The 25,520-nt window shown below is 47.7% G+C and overlaps 1 protein-coding gene across 1 annotated transcript in view; it reads right to left on the bottom strand.

The window, feature by feature from the left end:
- Positions 1-25,520, bottom strand: part of LOC309545254 (stromelysin-1-like) — a 76,057-nt gene that overhangs the window by 5,578 nt on the left and 44,959 nt on the right. The window contains exons 7-9 of the mRNA XM_082244391.1: positions 24,992-25,122; positions 7,734-7,893; positions 2,600-2,703 (exon numbers count right to left, since the gene is read on the bottom strand). Coding sequence (XP_082100517.1) covers positions 2,600-2,703; positions 7,734-7,893; positions 24,992-25,122 — 395 coding nt within the window. The remainder of the gene's footprint in view (positions 1-2,599; positions 2,704-7,733; positions 7,894-24,991; positions 25,123-25,520) is intronic.

The raw sequence follows: 25,520 nt of genomic DNA on the forward strand, positions 1-25,520 counted from the left end.
TTTTTTTCCCCACAAATAGAGCTTTCTTATGGTAGTATTTGCTTACCTCTTCGTTTTTTTTTTTTTTGTTTTTTTTGCGATATAAACAAAGACCGACAATTTTAGAAAAAAAAAAAAATATATATATTTTTCACTTTCTGCTATAAAACATTCCCAATTAAAAAAATTTAAAAAATCTAATATCTTCATAAATTTATGCCAATTTGCATTCTGCTACATAATTTTGGTAAAAAAAAAAAAACAATAAGCGTATATTGATTGGTTTGCGCAAAAGTTATAGCTTCTACAAAGTATAGGATAATTTTATTTATTTTTTGGTTTACTAGTAATGACTTACAGGACTGCGATATTGCGGCAGACAAATCAGGCACTAAGTGACATTTTTTACCCTTTTTGGGGACCAGTGACACTAGAACAGTGATCAGTGCTAAAAGATATGCACTGTCACTGTACTAATGACACTGCCTGGGAATGGGTTAACATCAGGGGCGATCAAAGAGTTAACTGTGTGCCCAGCTGGGGGGAAGGTGCTTGTACTAGGAGAAGGCATGGATCGGTGACCCTGCTTTGCAGAGACACAGGATCCATGTCTTCTGTACTGACAGACCGGAGATCTGCTTTGTTTACATAGGCAGCCTGCCTTTCTGCCATTGTACCTAAGCATCTGTGGCTGCCGGAAGACATTGAGTTTGCCGTACGCTGCGCTCAGCACAATGAACTGTTTCTTCTGCTTTCTGTTTTAAATAAAAATCTTTTCAATGCAACCTAGTCGATCGAAAGGTGACCTAATACTTTTTTCAGCATTTTTTTAGGTCCATTGGAACACTGTGCATTTATTAACTTTTATTGACATATTCAATGGAGATTTTAATTTGAGAGAAACATCCAACAGGTAAAAGACACAAACATTTTTTGGAAGAATAATTGGTTATAATTCATTTATTTAAATGTAATGAATTAAAGCTCTATAAAACCAAAAAACACAAATGTTTTATATTACAGTTTACCAAGCATTAAATGTAGTGGCTGCATTTTTTTTTTTTTTCGGCTTTTTCTCTAATGCTTTTCCCTGGTGGTCTGGCCAGTAACACACTTCAGCAGGGGGAGGGGGGGTGTTGGGTAATTTACTAAAATTGGTTCACACAGAATCTGGTGTAGCTGTGCATAGTAACCAATCAGCTTATAGGTTTGTCAAAGCTTAAGGCCCCTTTCACAAATACTGTCCGTTCAGATCCGCCTGTCAGTTTTTCAGGCGGATCTGAACGGATGCCCCATGCATCTCTATGGGGCATCGGATGTCAGCAGAGACATGTCCGTTGACATCCGATTTGATCCTGTCTGTCAAATCCGGACGGATGGAAACCCTATTTTCCATCTGTCTGGTGGATCGGATCGGATGAGAACGGACCGCCTGTTTCCCCCATAGAGGACAGCTGGGATCTGACAGCTCCATCTCTGCACACAGAGTGGAGACGGAGCTGTCATCCGCCTGCTCAGCGGGGGATCGGCGGATCGATCCCCCGCTGAGCAGCACAGCTCCGTCGACGGAATGGAGCCGTATGAAAGGGGCCTAATTGAATACGCTGAAGTTAGAAGCCGATTGTTTACTATGCACAGCTGCACCAGATTCTGTGTGCTCCAGTTTAGTAAATGTCCCTTCTTCCTGTATTAGAGTGCCCCCACAGTACATTAGCAGATGTTAATGAACTAACAAATTGAAGCTGTGACTCCAGCTAACACTGTGAGGTTGATTTACTAAAACTGGAGAGTGCACAATCTGGTATAGCTGTGTATGAAAACCAGTCGGCTTCTAGGATTTATTTAAAAGCTCTAGGGTCCTTTCACACGGGCTTTCCGATCAGGTCCGCCTGTCAGTTTTTCAGGCGGACCTGATCGGATGCTCCATGTACCCCTATGGGGCAGCAGATGTCAGCGGTCACATGTCCGCTGACACCCGCTGCTATCTGATCTGATCCTGTCTGTGAAATCCAGACGGATGGAAACCAGGTGGTCCGTTTTCATCCGATCTCCCATAGAGGAGAGCGGGGATCTGACAGGTCCGTCTCGGCACAGAGAGCGGACACGGATCTGTCATCCACCTGCTCTGCGGGGATCGGCAGATTAATCCCCCGCTGAGCAAAACTAACAGAACCAGCTGAAGTTAGAAGCTGTTTGGCACCCATGCAGAGCAGCACCAGATTTTGCACTCTCCAGTTTTAGTAAATCAACCCCTGTGTAAGGAGTTATATCAAACGCTTTTGTTCCTTTTGGAATAAAGTTTTTACATAAATAAATAAAAGCTGATCATTATAAGCACCCCTGCCAGTGTTAAATGATTTGCCTCATCACTGTAACTAACAAATCTGCTTGTTCTTTTGAGAAACAACAGACTTACTGGCTGGATCACCAGATGATAATGGAAGAAAGAAAGCCTAAAAAAGAAAAGTAATGTAGCCATACAAATTGGTTAGCTTCAATATAATTGCATGCTTTTGGGTTTAATACTGCTTTAATCAAAATTAAAATATGTAATATTGGATGGATATAATAGAATGATATTACTTGTCACACATGGATCCCACCATATTTAAAAGCTTACCTATATTCTGGAAAGCAGCCCCTACATGTTTCCCTATTCCTGGAAAACCGTCTTTTATCTTCTTTGGTGATTTGGAGTCCATTTTGTTCTTGTGATGATCAAAGCTGGACAAATTAATAACACATTATCGTTATTAAATATTGAAAACCATATAACATATAAATAGTTAACGAGTTAATAAAGTTAATGAGCCTCGTCCTCAGTACATCTTATCAGGGATGCCTCTGGCACCTCTCACCACTCTAACCCAGCTATAGCCAAACAGTTTGAGTCCTATTACAGGAAACTGTACAACCTTTCTGATTCCCTTGCTGTTCAACCCTCTCCAGAAACCAGGAAAGCCCAACTGGATACCTTCTTCCAGTCGCATGGCATGACCCCTCTTTCCGAAGCGGACGCTGACTCCCTGGAGGCCCCCATATCTGGAGAAGAGTTACATCGCGCTCTAAAGGAAACGAAGCCGGGGAAAAGCCCGGGCCCAGACGGGCTTTCGCTCCAGTATTACCGCTCTTTTGCCGACACTCTTACACCACATTTTCTTCGTGCCTTTGGGAGTCTTGCCACATCCCCTTCCCACCCTCTTTCTCTGCTGGAGGCGCATATCTCGGTGATCCCGAAATCAGGAAAGGACGCTTCTTTAGTGACGAGCTATCGACCGATCTCTCTTTTAAACGTTGATGCCAAGTTATACGCCAAGATTTTGGCCAATAGGATTCTCCCTTTCCTACCATCTCTCGTCTCCCTGGATCAGGTGGGCTTTGTCCCTGGCAGGGAGGCGAGAGATAACACTACAAAAGCCCTTAACATACATCATTGGCTGACCGCAAAGAAAATCCCCGGTTTTTTCCTTTCTCTGGATGCCGAGAAGGCGTTCGACAGAGTGGCCTGGGATTACCTGTTGCAGACCCTGGAATCCATCGGATTCAGATCTCGGATGCTTTCCAGCATCCAGGCACTTTACACGGACCAAATTGCCAGGGTTCGGGTCAACGGCCACTTGTCGGACGCCTTTCGCTTAACGAATGGCACGAGGCAGGGATGTCCCCTGTCCCCTATCCTTTTTGTTTTATCCCTCGAACCCTTCCTGAATATGCTCCGTCAGAACCCTAATGTTCACGGCGTCCAAGTGGGTGGTTCTACCCATAAGGCAGCGGCCTTCGCGGACGACATGCTCCTTTTCCTGTCACAACCACATATAACCATCCCGAATTTGATGAAAGACCTGGAGTATTATGGTTCCCTATCCAATCTTAAAGTTAATCATTCAAAGTCGATGGCTCTTAACGTCTCCCTTCCGCATTCAGAGGTGGAACGGTGTCAATCCAATTTTCCTTTCGTATGGACAACCTCACCACTTCCATACCTAGGTATTCATATCCCGCGAGACCTTGTGAGTCTCTTTGCCGCTAACTACCAACCTCTACTGTCTGCTATTGGGGCGGATTTGAAATCCTGGAGGAATCTCCAGATCTCGTGGTTTGGGAGGGCCGCTATTTTAAAAATGTCCATTCTCCCCAAACTACTCTACCTTTTCCAAACAATCCCCATACATATACCCCCCGCCTTTTTCTCTTCTCTCCGCGCTCTGTGGCGGACATTTATTTGGCAAGGTAAACCTCCCAGGATTAAGTTCTCGCGCCTTACGGCTCCCAAGCACAGAGGTGGGTTGAACTTGCCGGATGTACTGAGTTATTACAAAGCGTGTCTTTTCAGCAGAATAGTGGACTGGAATCTACATACAGACCAAAAAGCGGTCGTCGGGTTGGAAAATACCTGGTCGACTACCCCGCTACATCTCCTTCCGTGGTTACCTATATCCGATGTCCCACAATCTCTTAGATCGCACCCCTTCATTGGACCTCCACTACTGATGCATGATACCTGGCGCAAGAAAATGAAAATCGACCCTCACTGTGGTCCCCTAACGTCCCTTCGGCTCAACCCAGCTTTCCCGCCGGGGATGTCCAGTGGTTTTCTTCACTCCTGCTGGCCGCACCAAGAAGTTCTGGCCAAACACTTCTACAAGAATGGTGCACCCATCACCTGGGAAAAGCTTAATTCTTCTCTTCGCCCTCCGGGCCTCCCATTGTGGACGTTCTTCCAAATTCGTCATTTTCTTTCCTCCAGACATACTCCCACCAACTGGACAAGACCCCGGACCCCACTGGAATCCATATGCGAGCGTACACGCCCTCAACGCCATATAATCTCAGAGCTATACGGGCACTTGCTCGATGCTCCTTCAGCATCTTCCGCAACGTTCGCTCATGCCTGGTCTACAGACCTACATTTGTCCCTCACTGAAGGGGACTGGGAGTCCATTTGCCGCTCACCCCACCGCTCCTCGCTTAATGTTACTGCCCAGGAGAATGGATACAAGATTCTGACTCGCTGGTACAGAACCCCAGCGAAAATCCACAAATTTGCGCCGGCTGTTGACGATTCCTGCTGGAGATGCAATGCATCTTTTGGTACCATGCTCCACATATGGTGGACGTGTCCGGTGTTACAACCCTTTTGGAAATTCGTTCACGAAACGGTGAAGAAGGTCACGTCTAGTGAAATCCCCTACACCCCAGAAAGATTTCTGCTGAATTACTCCCCCAGGAATGCGCCCTCGTTTCAAACCATCCTGGCTCGTCATATGATGACCGCCGCCAAACTCTGCGTCCCTTGTCATTGGCGCTCTTCCTCTATTCCCTCGCCCACTGAATGGTTCCGCAGGCTAAACAAAACTGAGGAAATTGAAGAATTAATAGCCATCTCACAGGAAAACATCTCTAAATTTTCCGCAGAATGGTTGGACTGGCTCCGCTATAAGGAGACAGATGAATACAACTCTATCACTCGCTCTTCATGACTTGTCCTCTGTGACTGTACCACCCCACTTGGACTGGGCCCGCCATAGGGAAGAAGGAAGGCGAGTCCACGCGCAGCCTCATCACATCACCGAGCTCAGTCCTTTCTGAATCCCCCCCCTTCCCCCCCTCACCCCTTCCTCCCCCCCCCCTCTTTTTTTTTTTTTTTTTCCTCTCTTCTCTCTTTCTCTCCCATATCCCTTCTTCCTTCTCTCTCCTTGCTCTTCTACTTTCTCTATCCTTTATTGTCCCTTTTTTTTTTTTCTTTTTTATTAAGCTTGCTACTTATAATCCCACTGATTGTATTTAGGATGTTAACATCCCTGTTTCAGACACATGATTGATGCTCGCCCCAGGAAACACTCCACTTTCTCCCTTCCTGATGGATTAATATTATCGCAAACCTCTCCCCCTTTTGGAGACTCGTACGTTATACCCCTAGCCGTCTTTGCTCCAAATTGATGTCTCCACTTATCTCCTCACCCTCTCCCCTGCCCCGTGATTTACTTTCTACCCTGTAAGGGGCTTTCACACTGCGAATTATATTGTGCCTTACTGTGTCTGTAAACATGACTTCATAAGTTTTCATACCTATGTATACTCTGCTTTACTGTGGGATCATTGGCTCTCAGTATACTTTACTGTGAACATTGTCTGTTTTATATTTTGTTAATAAAATTGTTTATGGAAAAAAAAAAATAAAGTTAATGAGCAGAGACATTAATATAAAAACAAAATTGTGGACACTTTTTTATTTATTACCTTTCATAAATTTTAAAAATAACTTACCCCAAGTTGAAACAATTGATATTTATTGGCTTATAAGTCCTTACATGTGGTGGCTGCATTAGTTTTCTTTTTTTTTGGCTAATAACATTTTCAGCAAATACAGAAAATACATGTTGGTCTTTCCAGAAATGCATCTTTTTTACTACCTGTGAGCAAATGTAAAGGTAATATTTTTCAACATGTCATACTTACCTGCTCTGTTTAAAAGTTTTTACAGAGTAGCCCCGATACCCCTCTTCTGGGGTCCCTGCTAATATACCAGCCCCCCCCCCCTTCAAAATACCACAATAGCTATGTCCATATATAGCCATTGATGTCACCTGGGTTCCCATCCCTTTGTTAACATTTAGCGGCAGGGACACAGAGGTGGCATTTGGTGGCGAGTGAGTGTCAGCGGTTGACAGGATCTTTTTTGGGTGGGTCAACAGGCATAGTTTTTCGTGATTGACGTGACTGTATTACTGGACAGCAAGACTGATGATAGATTTACTCTGGCAAGGTAACGCCCTTATGTTGAGAGAACATGTGGCCTGGTATGGTTCAGGAGGGGACCACACTTGTCCCACCTCCCTTTACTAGTCAACAGTCTACATGGTCGGATAAGGGTCTGGTATAGATTTTAAGGGGATCCCACATTTATTTTCCTGTTTTTTTGCAAGAGGATCCCCTCAAAAACTATACCAGAACTTAAGATGTTAAGGTGTAAGATAATTATTGAGGGGGACCACGCTTTTTTTTATGACATCATCAAGGATAAAGATCTGGTATGTATTTTATATATATGGTATTAGGTTGAACCATGTGTCTTTTCTTTTGCTTACAGTCCCCCATAAACATCTATACCAAACCCTTATCTAGGATATGGGTCTGGTATAATTAATAAAGGGAATCCTTGGCCTTTTGTTTACTGGCAATTTAAAGGGCATTTTTTCTTTCTTTTTTTTAGATGCACACCTTTACAGGCAGATTCAGAGCATCTTCCAGGTGTGTTTTTTAAAGGACTTTTGAATTTTTATTTGTTATCCTTTAAGCATTATAAAAATCGTTGCTCCCTGCCAAACATTTTTTTAGAAAAGGTTTGCATTGGACTATGTTCCCCAGGGCAGTGTCCAGCCCTCCAGTTGCCATTTGTTTGACAATCCTTTGCCTATCATGCTAGGAAATGGTCACTACTGTTATTTAACATTCAGCTCTTATTGACTTCATGGGGGTTCAGATTTGGCACCTAAACTTTAGTAATGTTTGGCAAACCTACCTGAAACCAACCCAGGTACATTCGCATCCCTACATTTGAACATTAAAACACAGAACAGCAAACAAATAAAATGTGGAAATCTCATTTAAAATAATCTTAAGGTAGACATCACAATAATACCTCAAAATGTGTACTTACTGAAAAATAAACACTATGCTTTACCTTAAATTCACTAATATTAAATATGATACAGATACAATTAACATATTTTGTGGTACATTCACCAACTGACCTCCAATATTTGTCTTCCACAAAGAAAATTGCCTTTCTCTCATCCTTTAAGAACATAGCAGCATCTATTTTCTTCACAGTCCTTGGAAACCCAAAATTGGTGATAGGCCGAGGGTATCCCCAGAGCATTTTAAAGCCGCTTGTTGCCCAATACTGTTGACCTGTTAAAAGTTTTTGTTAAATTTACCAGTTATTTAAGAAAAATCCATGGAAACTGCAGGTAAGCTTTGAATTATATTAAAGTGTCACTAAACCCACATTTTAAAAAGCTATCAATAATTGCTGTATTACATACTGTTCATACTCATTCAGTCACTATGAGATTCATTTTCTGTATTCTGCAATAAACCTGGTTGATGCTGCCGCTCTCCACCTTCTGTTCATGTCCCCAATGCAGCTAGGGATTTTGCAGCTGTTGTGGCAACTCTGCACATGCTCAGTTTTCAGTGAGTTTCTATGCTGAGCATTCCTCTCATCACATCTGAGCAGCCCATGTAACTTTAGAGTCACACATGTGGGCATATGCACAGTGGTAAATTACATCCCCATCCCTCCCTCCTCCTCCACACCCAATAACAAGCTAAACACAAAATTGGGCAGGATATTAGATGTAGATTGATGGAGGCTTCACCTCCCCCTTATTCTAAGACAAAGGCTGGAGGGGCATGGCACAGCCTGTGACCCGCAGAAATCCTCCCACACCATGTTATTGCCAAAAAATAATAAAGATTTGATTTCAAATACATATTTTTATGACAATTTAAAACAGTTTATTGATATTATTTATTTTTACTCTGTATTCCAAAGGCTGTTTTTTTTAACATGTGACCAGCAGCAGAGGACTAGAAGCTCCTACTGTTTATGTTTCCCTGCAGACAGGCTGGGAAAGATCTGGGTCATGCGACAACTGTACATCGATTAAGAAAAAGGTACTTTGATTTTTTCATTAAAATAATTACAGTGCAATAATTCATATACAGAAATAGAAGGGACGATGTAAATTAAACAGTGTGTGTTTAGTATCACTTTCAGTGGAAATTGCATACACTACTGTCTTTTTTCCTGGGGTTTAAATATATATACATACACAGATTTGTGTCCCAACTTTGTGGTGTGTCAAGACAATGACAGACAAAAATTTCCAGTTCACTTACCAGCCAGGCTGCATCAAACCAAATTAATTGTCCTATCTAACAGTTCACGCTAAAACCAAGAGGATCTGGAACACTCTGGAAGAGGAGGGATTTTAAAGGCTGCAGTGTTTCCTGGGAAAATTGGGTGGAGTTGCACTCTCTCCAGGTACTGTCCTGAAAGTCAATTTGGGAAAAATCACATGTACATAAGTATTTACAGCCTTTGCCATGACACTCAAAATTGAGCTCAGGTGCATCTTGTTTCCACTGATCATCCTTGAAATGTTTCTACAACTTGATTGGCGTCCAACTGTTTTAACATAAGTTGAGTGGACATGATTTGGAAAGGCACACACCTGTCTGAAAAAGGTCCCACAGTTAACAGTGCATGTCAGAGCACAAACCAAGCCATGAAGTCCAAGGAATTGTCTGTAGAACTCCAAGACAGGATTTATCAAAGCACAGATCTGGGGAAGGGTAAAGACAAAGTTATGTAGCATTGTAGGACCCAATGAGCACAGTGGCCTCCATCATCCTGATAGAAGAAGTTTGGAAGGTGTCCAAGATGGCGACCTGAGCAGACGTGCCTGCTGAGAGCTCCGAGAGCGATTTATCCTGTATGATATCCGTGACCACCTTTTTGACTCACCTTTGCCGATTTCGGTCCTCTGCATGCCCAGCCGGTCTTCTGCCCGACCGCAGCGGGCGAAGAAGCTCCATTTCCCGCAGACGGTGCAATCCCCTGGGGCATCCGTTCCCGCGCAGCCTAGGCCGCAGCCGCCTCGCCCCTCAAGCAATATGGCCTCTCAGACGGAGCAACAGCCTGCTGCCGACGTCCCGCTGCCTGGCATCCCGGAGGTCATGGCGGCCATAGTGGCCTGTCAGACGGCACTTACCACGAAGATCGAGGCGGTACAGATGGATGTCTGTCTGATGCGGCAGGACTTCGACAAGATCCGGTCCCGACTCACGGAGGTGGAGCAGCGCGTTGGCCGGTGGAGGACACGCTGACTGAACACACGGCCTCCCTGCGAGTCTTGCATTCCAAGGTGAGGGCGTTGGAATTCCGTGCCGAGGACGCCGAGAATCGTAACCGGCGCAACAACCTCTGGATAGTGGGACTCCCGGAGGGGGCGGAAGGTAGGGACCCGACGCTATTCGTGGAGGAGCTGCTACGGTCGGTGCTGCCTGCGGCCCGCTACTCCCAGCACTACACCGTAGAGCGGGCTCATCGGGTCCCTCCTCGCCCGGGCCCGGAAGGCTCTCCGCCCCGCACCATGATCCTGCGCCTTCTAAACTTCCGAGACCGGGATGAAACCCTGCGGGCGGCTCGGGCGGCGGGGTCGCTGTCCTACCTCAATGCTAAGCTAATGGTTTTTCCGGACTACACCGTGGAGACCCAGAAGCAACGTCGCTCCTTTGATGTGGTTAAGGCTGCGCTCCGTTCCCGGGGCATCAAGTACAATATGTTGTTTCCAGCTAAACTCCGGGTGATTGATGGAGAATCCACTAGTTTCTTTACGGATCCTAGGGACGCATCAGACTGGCTGGAGCGGCTTCCCCCCCGTGGCTGAGTGGGTAATCTCTATGCTGTTTGTCGCCCTGTGTTTTTTCACCCGTCCTTTATGCCACCGCTGGCCTCTGCACTTCCTTCCACCCTGACTTTATTGTGCCCCAGCTGCCATGCTGGCGGTGGCCTACTTTGCTCTTGTTGGACCATGGCCCGGCTCATTATCGTCCCCGGATGGATGTGTTGCACCCTATGTTGGCTGGCTGGCTGGCTGACCTGGGCCCCTCTTGTTTGACTGTTCGGATCCGGTGTTTATCGCTCTCGGCTGCACCATGCAGCTGCACTGAACTGGTACCGGTTGTGCCTTGCATCGTTGCCTTGACCGGGTGCCCGTTGGCCCTTGGTTTCACGTCCCCTTTCTGACTTGACTGTTGTGGGGTTAGGGGATCCATGCCTGCCTCTGTTTTGGGGTCTGGTGGGGTGGGGGGAGGGGGGAACCGGGGGTTGTTTTATTCTGACTCGCACACTGTGATTTCTACTGTTCACTCTGGGTTATTTTGCGAGCGCATGGGTTTATTTGTTCACTGTTTTGTTCTTATGGTTGCTCTTTATGATATCTCTGGTGTGGCTGAGGCCCTGTGTGCGGCCCTCGAGGGGGTCTGGACGGTGGGCGGGTGGCCTGGCCTCCCTGCTGTCGGTGGCGTGGTGATGTGTGCCTATCCCGTATTGATGGACTTTCTAGGTATATATGGCGAAGGTTGATGTGCTTTCCTGGAATGTGCGGGGTATGAATTCTGCTGTTAAACGCTCCCTGGTTTTCAACTTCCTGCGCAGATATGCCCCGCACATTTGTGTTTTACAGGAAACCCACCTGTTGGGTTCTCGCACCCGGGGCCTTAAACGGGCCTGGGTGGGCTCCCATTACCACGCCACGTATTCATGTTACGCCAGGGGGGTTAGTGTCCTTATTCATCGCTCTCTGCCTTTTCAGCTGCTGGACTTCGGACTGACCCAGCCGGGAGGTATGTGCTGTTACATGCTACCATACATTCCGTGCCTTTCCAGCTGGTGGGTCTTTACTTGCCTCCCCCGGTTGACCATGCCTTCCTCTACACTCTTATGCAATTGATTGTCTCTTTTGATGTTGTCAATGTATTACTGTTGGGTGATTTTAACATGTCTCCCACTCCGGACCTGGACCGCCTCCGCCCTCCCTCGGTCTGGTCTGACGCCTTGGCCCGTTGGATGTCCGCCTTTTCTCTGGTGGATGTCTGGCGGAGCTTACACCCGTCGGATAGGGCGTTTACGTGTCACTCGGCCTCTCATCAGACCTTCTCCCGTATAGACTTAGCGTTGGCCTCTATGGAGGTTGTTAAAATGGTTACCGCTGCTTCTATTTTGCCCCGGGGCATCTCTGACCATGCTCCCTTATTGCTCTCTCTCCGGTTGACTGATGGGAGGCCGAGTGGCGGGTGGCGGCTGTCTAGGTATTGGATAATGGAGCCCTTTATTTTTGATGCCATGCCGACTGAATTGTCCATTTTTTGGTCGCGCAATGCTGAGCACCCTGACCCCCTGGTCCTGTGGGATGCCTTTAAGGCCTGGTTGCGAGGTGTGTATATTACACGTATTGCGGCAGCCGCAGGACTTCTGTGCAGTCTCTGAAGCAGTTGGAAGCGTCACTCCGCCTGGCGGAGGAGTCTTACGTGGCATCCCCTGATGCGGCCCATTATGCATCCTTCCGGCGTGCGTTGCGGGAGCTCTCAGTGTGCAGGGCTGCTGCCACGGAGAAGTCCCTTCTCTCGACGGCTCAACGTATTTTTGAGCATGTGGACAAAAATGGCCGTCTATTGGCCTGGCTGTCGAGAGAACAGACTGCCGTCACGCACATTGGTCGGATCCGCTCCCCCTCTGGCGACATGGTGTCTGATGTCACTGCCGTCAATGATTGCTTCCGTGATTTTTACCGAGCTCTTTACACTTCTAGGGTGCACTATGAAGCAGACGACCTGGAGAGCTACTTGGCTGGTGTCTCACTCCCGGAATTGGGTGAGGAGGCTAGGGTCCGCTTAGATGGGCCAATTACTTTGGAGTAGTGATGTCGCGAACATAAAATTCGCCTTTCGCGAATGGCGAACGCGAACATCGGCGAATGTTCGCGAACCGGCGAACATTGCGAACCGCCATAGACTTTAATAGGCAGACGAATTTTAAAACCCACATGGACTCTTTCTGGCCACAATAGTAATGGAAAAGTTGTTTCAAGGGGACAAACACCTGGACTGTGGCATGCCGGAGGGGGATCCATGGCAAAACTCCCATGGAAAATTACGTAGTTGACGCAGAGTCGGGTTTTATTCCATAAAGGGCATAAATCACCTAACATTCCTAAATTGTTTGGAATAACGTGCTTTAAATCATCCAGTGTGTGTATACGATCAGGTATGATGTTGTATCGATCAGGTAGTGTAAGGGTTACGCCCGCTTCACAGTGACAGACCAAACTCCCCGTTTAACGCACCGCAAACAACCGCAAACAGACCAGAACCGACCAAAATGGGACAGGAACTGGGCTTTAAGGGTTAGGGTCAGGTTTAGTGTTAGGGGCTAGGGTTAGGGTTACGGTGAGATACTTAGGGTTAGAGTTAGTAGCCCTACCCCTACCCCTCTAACTCTAACCGTCTAACCCTAAGCACTAAAAATAACCCTAACCTTAGCCCTGACCCTAACCCTAACCCTAACCCTAGCCCTAACCCTAATTCTATTTTTTTTTCTGGTTCTGGACATGCTACAGAGCTGAAAATTCACAGGTACACTTTTTAGACCCCCCAGACAATAAATCCAAAGAATTTTTTTTTTTTAAGTTTTTTTTTTTTTTTAATTTTTCCAATAACTGGCTCTCTATCAAAAATGACAATTTTTAAGAACTTTTTTTGTGTGATTTAGTGTCTAGGAGGTCTAAAAAGTGTACCTGTGAAGTTTCAGCTCTGTAGCATGTCCAGAACCAGAAAAAAAAGATAATTTTTCAGTAGAGCAGGGATGGTAAGAACCCCTTTTAAACCTATATGATCTTTTTTTTCTGGTTCTGGACATGCTACAGAGCTGAAACTTCACAGGTACACTTTTTAGACCCCCCAAACAATAAATCCAAATACATTTTTTTTTTTTAAGTTTTTTTTTTTTTTTTAATTTTTCCAATAATTGGCTCTCTATCAAAAATGACAATTTTTAAGAACTTTTTTTGTGTGATTTAGTGTCTAGGGGGTCTAAAAAGTGTACCTGTGTACCAGCTCTGTAGCCTGTCCAGAACCAGAAAAAAAGATCATTTTTCAGTAGAGCAGGGATGGTGGGAACCCCTTTTACACCTATATGATCTTTTTTTTCTGGTTCTGGACATGCTACAGAGCTGAAACTTCACAGGTACGCTTTTTAGACCCCCCCAGACACTAATCCAAAAAAAGTCATGCCTGCCACCGTATATATCAGTGGTGGGTGGGCAGTGGCACTGCAGTGGGCACAGTACACTCTGTGGACCTGACAGTCACTGGCAGCCCAGGCAACTGCAATAATAAAAAATATATATTTTTTTTCAATTTGCAACAAGATGCTGTGCCACCGTATATATATCAGTGGTGGGCAGTGCACTGCAGTGGGTACAGTACACTCTGTGGACCTGACACAGCACTCACTGCAATTATGACAGAGGAAAAGAAAAAAAAATTTTTAAAATGCAAGGTACTGTGCCTGTGCCACCCGAAATGAGTGTGGTGTGCACACAGTACAGTCTGTGGTGGGTCTGTGGCCTCTCACACACAGCGGGCAGGTAACTGCAGTGCACAATAGATATATATATATATATATATATATATATATATATATATATATATATAAAATACTCAAATAGGGCTTTTGGGGACAATAGATATATATATATATCACAGAACAAAAAAAATTACACAAATACCAGCCCTCAAAAGGGCTTTTTGGGGACAATAGATATATATATATATATATATATATATATATATCCAAAAAAAAACTCAAATACCAGCCCTAGGAAGGGCTTTTTGGGGTGCTGTCCTTACAGCAGGAGTGTACCAAGAACACTGGCTAACAAGACCGGGAACACTGACTAACTGTCCCTAGCTATAACAGCAGCAGCAGCAGCACTTTCCCTGCTCTCAGTAACACAGAAATGATCTAAGATGGATGCTGCCCTTGCTTATTTATAGGAGGTGGGAGGGTGTGGGAGGGAGGTATGCTGATTGGCCTGGAATGTGTCTGCTGACTGTGAGATTCAGGGTCAAAGTTTGCCTCAATGATGATGTATAGGAGGCGGACCGAACATCGCATATGTTCGCCCGCAGCGGCGAACGCGAACGTTCGAAGTTCGCCGGGAACCGTTCGCCGGCGAACCGTTCGGTACATCACTACTTTGGAGGAGGTCCAGACGGCCCTGTCGAGAATGCAACCTGGCAAGGCTCCGGGCCCAGATGGAATTCCTGTGGAATTTTATTCCACGTTTCAAGAGCCCCTGGCGCCTCGCCTGGTGGACCTATTGGCTAAATTTACAGACCTGGGCGCCTTGCCGGATTCCTTCTCTGAGGCCCTTATAGTGCTCATCCTCAAGCCTGGTAAGGACCCGGAGGACTGCTCTTCGTATCGCCCCATATCCCTGCTGAACGCCGATGCCAAGCTTTTGGCCAAGGTTCTGGCCATTCGTTTGACTTCGGTCATTGAGGATCTGGTGCATGTGGATCAGACTGGTTTTATGCCGGGGAAGGGGACAGATATTAATCTCCGTCGCCTTCACCTTAACCTTTCTGCCTCGCATCTCAACCCCGGGCAGCGGGTGGTGGCCTCTCTAGACGCGGAGAAGGCTTTCGATTCGGTCGAATGGCTGTATCTCTGGTCGGTGCTCCGTCGTTTCGGATTCGGTCCTCGCTTTCTGGGTTGGTTGCGCCTACTCTATCGCCGCCCCTCGGCTCGGGTCCGCACGAATGGCGTCGCCTCTGCGCCCTTTTCTCTGGGTAGGGGGACGAGACAGGGTTGCCCACTTTCCCCGGGGTTGTTTGCCCTGGCGTTGGAACCGCTGGCGGCCCTGCTTCGTTCCTCGGAGGCTGTCCGTGGTTGGCGGGTGGGCTCCCTCGAGGAGAAGGTGTCCCTCTACGCTGATGACACCTTGCTATACCTGGCGGATGCGTCCTCGTCCCTGCAGGCTGCCCTGGCCATTTTTGAATCCTTAGGCGGGTTCTCGGGGATCCGTATAAATTGGTACAAATCGGTGTTGTTTCCCCTCGATTCGGATGCGTGGACCCTGGCAGCCCCTTCTCCTTTGGTGTGGGTGGACGAATTTAAATACCTGGGGATCCGGATCACTAAAAACAACGGCGACTACCTCTCCCGCAACGTTAACCCTATACTGGACCGTCTTCGTGAGCCCTGCGCAAGCTAGGGGTCCCTACCCTTGAACCTGCTGGGCCGTATCAATATCATTAAAATGATTTTCTTGCCGAAATTCCTCTATGTTTTCCGCCAATCCCCGGTGTGGATCCCAGTCAGCTTTTATCGTGATCTGGACGCTTGTGTTGGTTCCTTCTTGTGGGCCGGCTCGCACCCCAGGTTGGCACGTTCTACCTTGCAGTTGCCAGTGTCGTCGGGGGGCTTGGCCCTTCCCCACTTTAAGTTCTACTTTTGGGCGGCTGTCTTGGTCACCGTCCATTGGTGGTTTGAGGGCTCCCGGTCAAATCTGCTGATATCTTTATTACTGTATTACGCCAGGAAGGAGATAATACTGCGGTGGGGTTCCCCCTCCCCTCCCACGCTGCCGGGCGTGGAAGGCCCTGGTTAACGGGGCCCTCCCCATGTATAAACTTACCTACATTAGCAGAAACTGCCCCCGCAAGTTTGAAAAAATCTGGCAGCCATGGGTGGACAATGTATCTTAATCTCTCCTCCTCTGGCTGCAATATTGCAGCCTGTTCAGTTGAGTTTCTCATGGATTCTTTTGATTCTTCACACACTGTTGTAGTGTTATTGTATTGTGCTCCGACCGAGCCTTTCTATGCATCGTTTATTTTTATTTTTTTTACTGTTTTCCTGGGAACGTTTCCTCCTGACTGTTCTCATGGTGGCCACTGGCTACACACTTGTTGTATACTGTATTCATTTAATTTTTTTTTTCAATAAAGAGCAACCTTGTTTGTAAAAAAAAAAGAAGTTTGGAACCACCAGGACTCTTTTTTTAGCATGTCGCCCGACCAAACTGAGTGATCAGGGGAGAAGGGCCTTAGTCAGGGAGGTGACCAAGAACCTGATGGCCACTCTGAGGAGAACCTTCCAGAAGAACAACCATCTCTGCAGAACTCCACCAATAAGGCCTGTATGTTAGAGTGGCCAGACAGAAGCCAATCCTCAGTGAAAGGCACATGACAGCCTGCCTGGAGTTTGCAAAAAGGCACTTGAAGGACTCTCAGACCATGAGAAACAAAATTCTCTGATGAAACAAAGATTGAACTCTTTGGCCTAAATGGCAAGCGTCATGTCTGGAGGAAACCAGATACCGCTCATCACCTGGCCAATACCATACCTACAGTGAAGCATGGTGGTGGCAATATCATGCTGTGGGGAATGTTTTTAGTGGCAGGTACTGGGAGGCAGGTACTGGGAGACTAGTCAGGATCAAGGGAAAGATGAATGCATTAATGTACAGAGACATCCTTGATAAAAAAAAAACCTGCTCCAGAGCGCTCTGGACCTCAGACTGGGGCGAAGGTTCATCTTCCAACAGGACAACGACCCTAACACACAGCCAAGATAACAAAGAAGTGGCTATGGGACAACTCTGTGGATGTTCTTGAATGGCCTAGCAAGAGCCCAGTCTTGAACCCGATTGAACATCTCTGGAGAGATCTGAAAATGGCTGTGCACCGACACTCCCCATCCAACCTGATGGAGCTTGAGAGGTCCTGCAAAGAAGAATGGGGCAAACTGCTCAAAAATAAGTATGCCAAGCTTGTAGCATCATACTCAAAAAGACTTTTTAATCGGTGCCAAAGGTGCTTCAACAAAGATCAAAGGCTGTGAATACTTATGTACATGTGATTTTTTGTTCAGTTTTTTATTTTTAATACATTTGCAATGATTTCAAAGCTTGTCATTATGGGGTATTGCTTGTAGAATTTTGAGGAAAATAATGAATTTAATCTATTTTGTAATAAGACTGTAACATAACAAAATGTAGAAAAAGTGAAGCATTTTTTCGGAATACTTTCCGAATGCATTGTATGCCTGGATTCAACCGTTGGTAAAACCTGTAAAAACCTGCTGCCCCACACAGTATCTCTCCATAGAGCCTAAAGCAGTTGAAAATGCCATTTTGTTATTTTTACCTACAGGTAAATATCTAGGTAAATATAAAATGTTTGTTTGTTTTTAATCCTGAACTTCTCTTTTAAAAAAGGAATTTTTTTTTTCTATTTTTAGCCAAATACATTTAAAACACAAATTATTAATTTGATGTAATGTTTTATATAAGCAGTAGGTTAAGCGCTAGTTTCCTTTTCACATTATGCCATATTAGCTTCTTGCCAGAACTGAAGGCTCCCGTGCGCATGCGCAGGAGTGACGTCATCGCGGCTCTGGCCACTGACAAGCCGGGGGAACATGCCAACCCTCTCAGGGGTGATCAGGCGCCACTGGAAGAGCTTCGTTCTAAGGTATTTCATAATGTGCTAATATGCGATGCATACTAGCACATGATGATAATATATAAATGGTGTGCTCGACCAAAAACTCTTGGATAATAAGTTTAATGAGTAACCTCCATCAGCCACCTTAAAGTGAATTGGCCGCTCACCTTAGGGAATGACCAAAACGGTTAGATAGCGCTTTTTGACATCTATATATGGTCTTCAGATTCTGCAAACTTCCACCTAATACAATCCGTGTCACCAGCGGTCGGGATTATCTCAATCCACACCTCTCTCCACCGGTCCCCTTTCTGGGGCTATCTAGATCCTTTTCTCATGCTTCCCGTTTGCTCAGGATATATAAGGAAAAGTTCATAGCGCAAAAACGCTAAAAACACCCACTTTTTATTTATAAATAGAACCACTCTGTCATGGTCTTACCTTCTTGCTGTTCTCCTTCGTTTGACATGTGCTGGTGGCCATCTTGGTTTCTGGGTTTCTTGTAGCCTCCCACCCTGCGGCTCCTCCTTCCCACTGGGAGGAGCTGGATGCCTAGCTCATATATATAGGAGGTCTGTGGCTTCAGTTCCCTGCTTGGTCCTCCTGTGTTCACATGCTTCTAAGACTGCTGCTGCTTCTGGTTCCTGTTCCTGGCTTCGTCTGACTACCCTGCTGGTTCCTGATCCTGGCTTCGTCTGACTACCCTGCTGGTTCCTGATCCTGGCTTCGTCTGACTACCCTGCTGGTTCCTGACCCCTGGCTTCGCAAAAGACTCTGCATCAGTTTCGCCATCCGTTTGGACTTTTGCTTTACAGCTTGTTTTTCAATAAAGCTTTCTATTTTCACTTATCTGTTGTTGTACGTCTGGTTCATGGTTCCGTGACATTAGGACCAAGCCATGAATTCTGACGGTACAGGGCCATCCTCGCTACCCACGCTGGTTGCCAGACTTGATCAGCAGGATCACCTGTTGGGTCGGTTCGCCGTGGCATTGCAAACCCTGCTTGAACGCACGGTACCACAGGCCATGAATTCTGACGGTACAGGGCCATCCTCACTACCCTCGCTGGTTGCCAGACTTGATCAGCAGGATCACCTGTTGGGTCAGTTCGCCGTGGCGTTGCAAACCCTGCTTGAACGCACGGCTCATTTCGCTCCCGTTGCCGATGGGTCGGTTGTCGCTCCTGGGCCCGCTCCTACTGCCGCTGCGGTTGTTGCGCCAGAGTCTACCCCGACACCTGTTGTTGCGCCTGCGGTGTTTCGGGGTATGTCCGGTTCTGCCCCCCTTCCACAGCGCTTTGTGCCGAGGTTTCCTTAACCAGGTGGGCATTTATTTCGAGTTGCTGCCACATGCCTTTCCTACTGAGAGATCAAAGGTGGGCTTCTTAATCTCGCTGCTCTCGGACAAGGCCTTGGCCTGGGCCAGCCCTTTATGGGAGAACAACAATCCGGTGGTTGCCGAGTTTTCCGGTTTTGTTGCTTCTCTTCGGAAGGTATTCGATGTGCCGGCTCGTGCTGCCTCTGCTGCGAAGCTCCTTATGTCCATCAGACAGGGTTCACGATCCGTAGCTGTATACGCCATTGAGTTTCGTACCCTGGCAGCAGAGGTGGGCTGGAATAATGAGGCTCTGGTCGCTGCTTTCTCTCATGGTCTCTCGGATGCCTTGAAGGATGAGGTTGCAGCTAAGGACCTACCAGTGGAGCTCGAGTCTCTTATTTCTTTCCTGATTTTGATTGACACCAGACTCAGGGAGAGACCTTCCTTTAAGGAGAGTCTGCGGAGGCCTCCTAACAGATTGGCGCCTACCTTTGTTGTCCCACCCGTGCCTCCCTCTCCTCCCACGCCTCCTGGGGATGACTTGTCTGGGGGTGAACCCATGCAGCTGGGGTTTGCTCGCCTGTCCGAGGGGGAGAGGGTACTCCGGAGACGCGAGGGCCGATGCATGTACTGTGGTCTCGGTGGGCATTTTCGGTTGGCATGTCCGAACCGTCCGGGAAACGCTCGCACCTGAGATCCTGTCGGGGGCAGATCTTGGGTGGAGTCTCCTCGTCCCCGGTTTCCCGTGTTGACAAACCACTGATCACTGTTTTCCTCTCCTGGGTCGGGGGCTCGGTGACGACCCAGGCGTTGGTGGACTCTGGTGCTGGTGGTTTGTTCATTGATAGTGTGTTCGCTGCCGTCAATTCCATTCCTCTGCAGGCTCGAGGTTCTCCTCTGGCTCTTGAGGCGATAGACGGCAGACCCCTTCTGCCGCCACACGTGACTCATGAGACCCTTCCAGTGGGGTTAGCCATTGGTGCCGTCCACAGAGAGTCGGTCTGCTTCCAGGTTATTTCGTCTCCACACTACTCGGTGGTCTTGGGGTACCCCTGGCTCCAGAAGCATAATCCGATTTTCGATTGGAGATCGGCCGAGATCCTCTCGTGGTCACCGCAGTGTGGGGCTAGTTGCATCCATGGGCCTGTCAAGTTGCTGTGTACTTCCTCGGACTCTCTGTTGCCCCCTGAATACGAGGAGTACCGGGATGTATTCGATAAGGTGCGCGCGGTTGCCCTACCTCCGCACCGCCCATACGATTGTGCCATCGAGTTACAATCTGGTGCCGTTCCTCCTCGTGGCAAAGTCTATCCACTGTCGGTAGCGGAGAATGAGGCCATAGAGGAGTACGTGAGGGAGGCGCTTTCACGCGGACACATTCGCAAATCCTCGTCCCCGGCAGGGGCTGGATTTTTCTTTGTGAAAAAGAAGGGCGGTGAGTTGAGGCCTTGCATCGATTACAGGGGTCTCAATCGCATCACGATCAAGAACGCTTACCCGATACCCTTGATTTCCGAGCTGTTCGATCGCCTTAAAGGGGCCACGGTCTTTACCAAACTCGACCTGAGGGCGGCATATAACCTCGTAAGGATCAAGGCGGGCGATGAGTGGAAGACCGCGTTTAACACCAGGACCGGTCATTATGAATCCTTGGTTATGCCCTTTGGGCTGTGCAATGCGCCCGCAGTCTTTCAGGAATTCATCAACGATGTTTTCCGTGACCTGTTGCAGCAGTGTGTGGTGGTCTATTTGGATGACATCTTGGTATATTCTGAGTCCATGGAGACCCACATTCTGGATGTCAAACGAGTGTTGCAACGGTTACGAGAGAACAAGCTGTTCGGTAAGCTTGAGAAATGCGAATTTCACCGATCCCAGGTAACCTTCTTAGGTTACATCATTTCCGCTGAGGGGTTCTCCATGGATCCTGAGAAGGTTTCGGCTGTCTTACAGTGGCCCCAGCCCAGTGGTCTTCGCTCCCTGCAGCGCTTTTTGGGCTTCGCCAATTATTATCGGAAGTTCATCAGGGACTTTTCCATGCTAGCCAAGCCTCTCACGGATCTGACCAGGAAGGGCAGTAATTCCCAGGTCTGGCCGCCCGAGGCCATCCGAGCTTTTGAGGCTCTAAAGTCCGCCTTTGTGTCAGCTCCGATTCTGTCGCATCCCAACCCTGGGTTGCCCTTTGTCCTCGAGGTGGACGGGAGTAGGCGCCCTTCTGTCTCAGCGTAGAACACCAGAGGGTCCTCTGCTTCCTTGTGGGTTTTACTCCCGGAAACTGTCTTCCGCGGAGTGCAACTACCAGATTGGTGACAGGGAGTTATTGGCCATCGTGCAGGCTCTTAAAGAATGGAGGCACTTGCTCGAGGGTTCGGTGGTTCCGGTCCTCATCCTGACGGACCACAAGAATCTGACCTACCTCTCTGAGGCCAAGAGATTGACACCACGTCAGGCCAGATGGGCTCTGTTCTTGTCACGTTTTAATTACGTGGTCTCCTACCTACCCGGTTCCAAGAACATCAGGGCGGATGCCTTATCACGGCAGTACTCCGACCTGTCCAGGGAGGAGTCGATTCCGACTTCGGTCATACCTCCGAATCAGATCCTGGCCGCCATTCGCACCAGCCTGACCTCTCCCCTGGGAGAGCAGATTTTGGCGGCTCAATCTGGTGCTCCCTCTGGGAGACCCAACGGCAGATGTTTTGTGCCTGAGGAGTTGCGCACTCGGTTGTTGCGAACCTACCATAACTCCAAGACCGCGGGGCATCCTGGAAAGAATCAGCTGTCCTGGGCTGTTTCACGTCTGTTCTGGTGGCCTTCCCTACGTTCCGACATCGCCGCATATGTAGCGGCATGCTCCGTTTGTGCCCAGAGTAAGTCTCCTCGGCACCTTCCGTTGGGCCTTCTGCAACCCTTAGCCACCGGGGAGCGCCCATGGTCACACCTGGGGATGGATTTCATTGTGGACCTCCCTGCATCCCGAGGCCATACGGTCATTCTCATGATTGTGGATCGGTTTTCCAAAATGTGCCACTGTGTTCCTCTCAAGAAGTTACCCTCTGCACAGGAGTTGGCCACGATTTTTGCCAGGGAGGTCTTCCGGTTGCACGGTTTGCCCAAGGAGATTGTGTCGGATCGGGGGAGTCAGTTTGTGTCCAGGTTCTGGCGCGTCTTTTGCTCCCAGTTGGGGATTCATCTATCCTTCTCCTCGGCCTACCACCCTCAGTCCAATGGGGCCGCAGAACGATCCAATCAGGCCTTGGAGCAATTCCTTCGTTGCTATGTCTCCGATCACCAAGACAATTGGGTTGACCTCCTGCCTTGGGCTGAGTTTGCCAGGAACACGGCGGTGAACTCTTCCTCTGGGACGTCTCCCTTCATGGCCAACTATGGGTTCCAACCTGCCGTGTTACCGGAGGTATTCTCTCCCCAGGATATTCCGGCTGTGGAGGATCACCTTTCCGTCCTACGTGCTTCTTGGGTACAGATCCAGAGGTACCTTGAGGTCTCTGCGCAGCGCCAGAGACTCCAGGCTGATCGCAGACGAGCGCCTGCTCCTTCCTACCAGGCCGGAGACCGTGTATGGTTGTCCACCCGCAACCTCAACCTTCGAGTGCCCACTCCCAAGCTGGCGCCTCGCTTTGTTGGTCCCTTCCGAGTGCTTCGCAGGGTAAACCCGGTAGCCTATGCCCTTGCGCTTCCTCCTGGCATGCGGATCTCCAACGTGTTTCATGTCTCCCTGTTGAAGCCACTGGTGTGTAATCGTTTCACTTCCTCGGTTCCTCGGCCTCGTCCGGTCCGAGTGGGCAATCGTGAGGAGTATGAGGTGAGCAATATCCTGGACTCACGCCTGGTCCGCGGTCGGGTGCAGTTTTTGGTTCATTGGCGTGGTTATGGTCCAGAGGAGCGTTCCTGGGTTCCCTCCGCAGATGTCCATGCTCCTGCCTTGCTCCGAGCCTTCCACGCACGCTTCCCTCAGAAACCGTTCTTTACTCCGCGGAGGAGGGGCCCTTGAGGGGGAGGTACTGTCATGGTCTTACCTTCTTGCTGTTCTCCTTCGTTTGACATGTGCTGGTGGCCATCTTGGTTTCTGGGTTTCTTGTAGCCTCCCACCCTGCGGCTCCTCCTTCCCACTGGGAGGAGCTGGATGCCTAGCTCATATATATAGGAGGTCTGTGGCTTCAGTTCCCTGCTTGGTCCTCCTGTGTTCACATGCTTCTAAGACTGCTGCTGCTTCTGGTTCCTGTTCCTGGCTTCGTCTGACTACCCTGCTGGTTCCTGATCCTGGCTTCGTCTGACTACCCTGCTGGTTCCTGATCCTGGCTTCGTCTGACTACCCTGCTGGTTCCTGACCCCTGGCTTCGCAAAAGACTCTGTATCAGTTACGCCATCCGTTTGGACTTTTGCTTTACAGCTTGTTTTTCAATAAAGCTTTCTATTTTCACTTATCTGTTGTTGTACGTCTGGTTCATGGTTCCGTGACATTCTCACATTTAGAAATTCTTTAAACATTGCATAAAGACAAAACATGACTTGATAGGTCGCCTCCTCACCACATTTCCAGATATCGGAGACACTGGAAATTAAGTCACTGACTCCACCCAATGCGTTGCGTCACTTGTCACGTGACTTCTTTAGGCATAGGAGCCCAGTGACGAACGTCAGGGTTTTAAAGCTCATGTATGTTTATGGATAGCCATAGTGTTTGATGCATCATCGGATCATGTGAACTTGAGTATTCTGGCAGTGCCCAAATAGAACAATATAATGGGGATTCATTCAGCGGTTTACTACAGCTTCAAGGTTTCCCTAAGCCTACAGTTGGAGAAAGAACATGAGATCCAGTGTAAAATTTGCCTTAATTTTCCAGAAAACCCTTTCCTTACCAAACTGGTTTTCCCAAAGATGCTCTTAGAAGAGGTTGACAATATTGCTTTGTGATTCATCTTCTATGATATGTAGCCAGGTGTTTGGCTAAGAATGGAGCAGCTGCTCTGTGTAGCTGCTGCCCTGCAGTGCTGAAATGGTTAACAGCTATATCAGCAAGAGAAGGGAGCTGCTGAGCAGGGAGAGTTCAATAGTCAGCCAGCAATGTACTGTGGGAACTGCAGTCCAGAGGAGAGAGACTACTGTAATCAAGAGCTTTTGAATTGCAATTCCCAGAGGGAGACTGCCAGGGTGAGGAGAAAGAGCTGCATTTCCCCAAGCTGTACAGAACACAGCTTTTTCTTGCCACGAGGGAGCACAGACAGTGCATATTGCTGTCCAGTGTGCATCACCACTATTGCATAATCATGGCCTGAGCAGGATCTGGAGAGCTTATGTGCCAACAGCCAGAATCACCTGGGTGCAGAGCAGACAGTGAACTAATCGCTGTGTGTGATCTGATGGTGAGCTGCAAAGGTATCTATATTTGTGTTCTTCTAAGTGCTTGTAGTAACTTTCATTCAGGCAGGTGTGTCAGAAGGGGTGAAGGTGTTCTTGGAGTTGAGGCGCAGAACAAAGGAGCCAAATTACCAAGCAGCTTTTTTGGGGGGATAGTGGTACACATACCAATCGATTGTAACATATTAGGCTGAGTTTAGATGTCAAAACAAATGAGTCACTCACCTTTAAAGAGATAGACAACATCTCTACCAGTAAATTCATAGGCTGCATCAACTCTTCCCAAGTTTGGCCATACAGTTTTGATGGAGAAGGTGTCAACATCGCGTGTTCTTGCACTTTTCCTCCAAAAAACCCTTGGATAATAAATACAAGATTTTAAATAAGAGCGAGATAGATAGATAGATAGATAGATAGATAGATAGATAGATAGATAGATAGATAGATAGATAGATAGATAGATAGATAGATAGATAGATAGATATCCCTATGTTTATTGAGAACTTTTTGGAATAATAAATAATACTTTAACTCTTGGTTCTAAACTACATTAACCACTTAAGCCCCGGAAGATTTTACCCCCTTCCTGACCAGGGGGTATTTTGCGATTCGGCACTGCGTGACTTTAACGGACAATTGCGCGGTCGTGCGACGCTGTACCTAAACGAATTTGACGTCCTTTTTTTCCCACAAACAGAGCTTTCTTTTGGTGGTATTTGTTCACCTGTGCGATTTTTTGATCATGCGCTATAAA

Source organism: Pelophylax lessonae (assembly GCF_965119305.1).
Source record: "Pelophylax lessonae genome assembly, chromosome: 2".
NCBI lineage: Eukaryota > Metazoa > Chordata > Amphibia > Anura > Ranidae > Pelophylax > Pelophylax lessonae.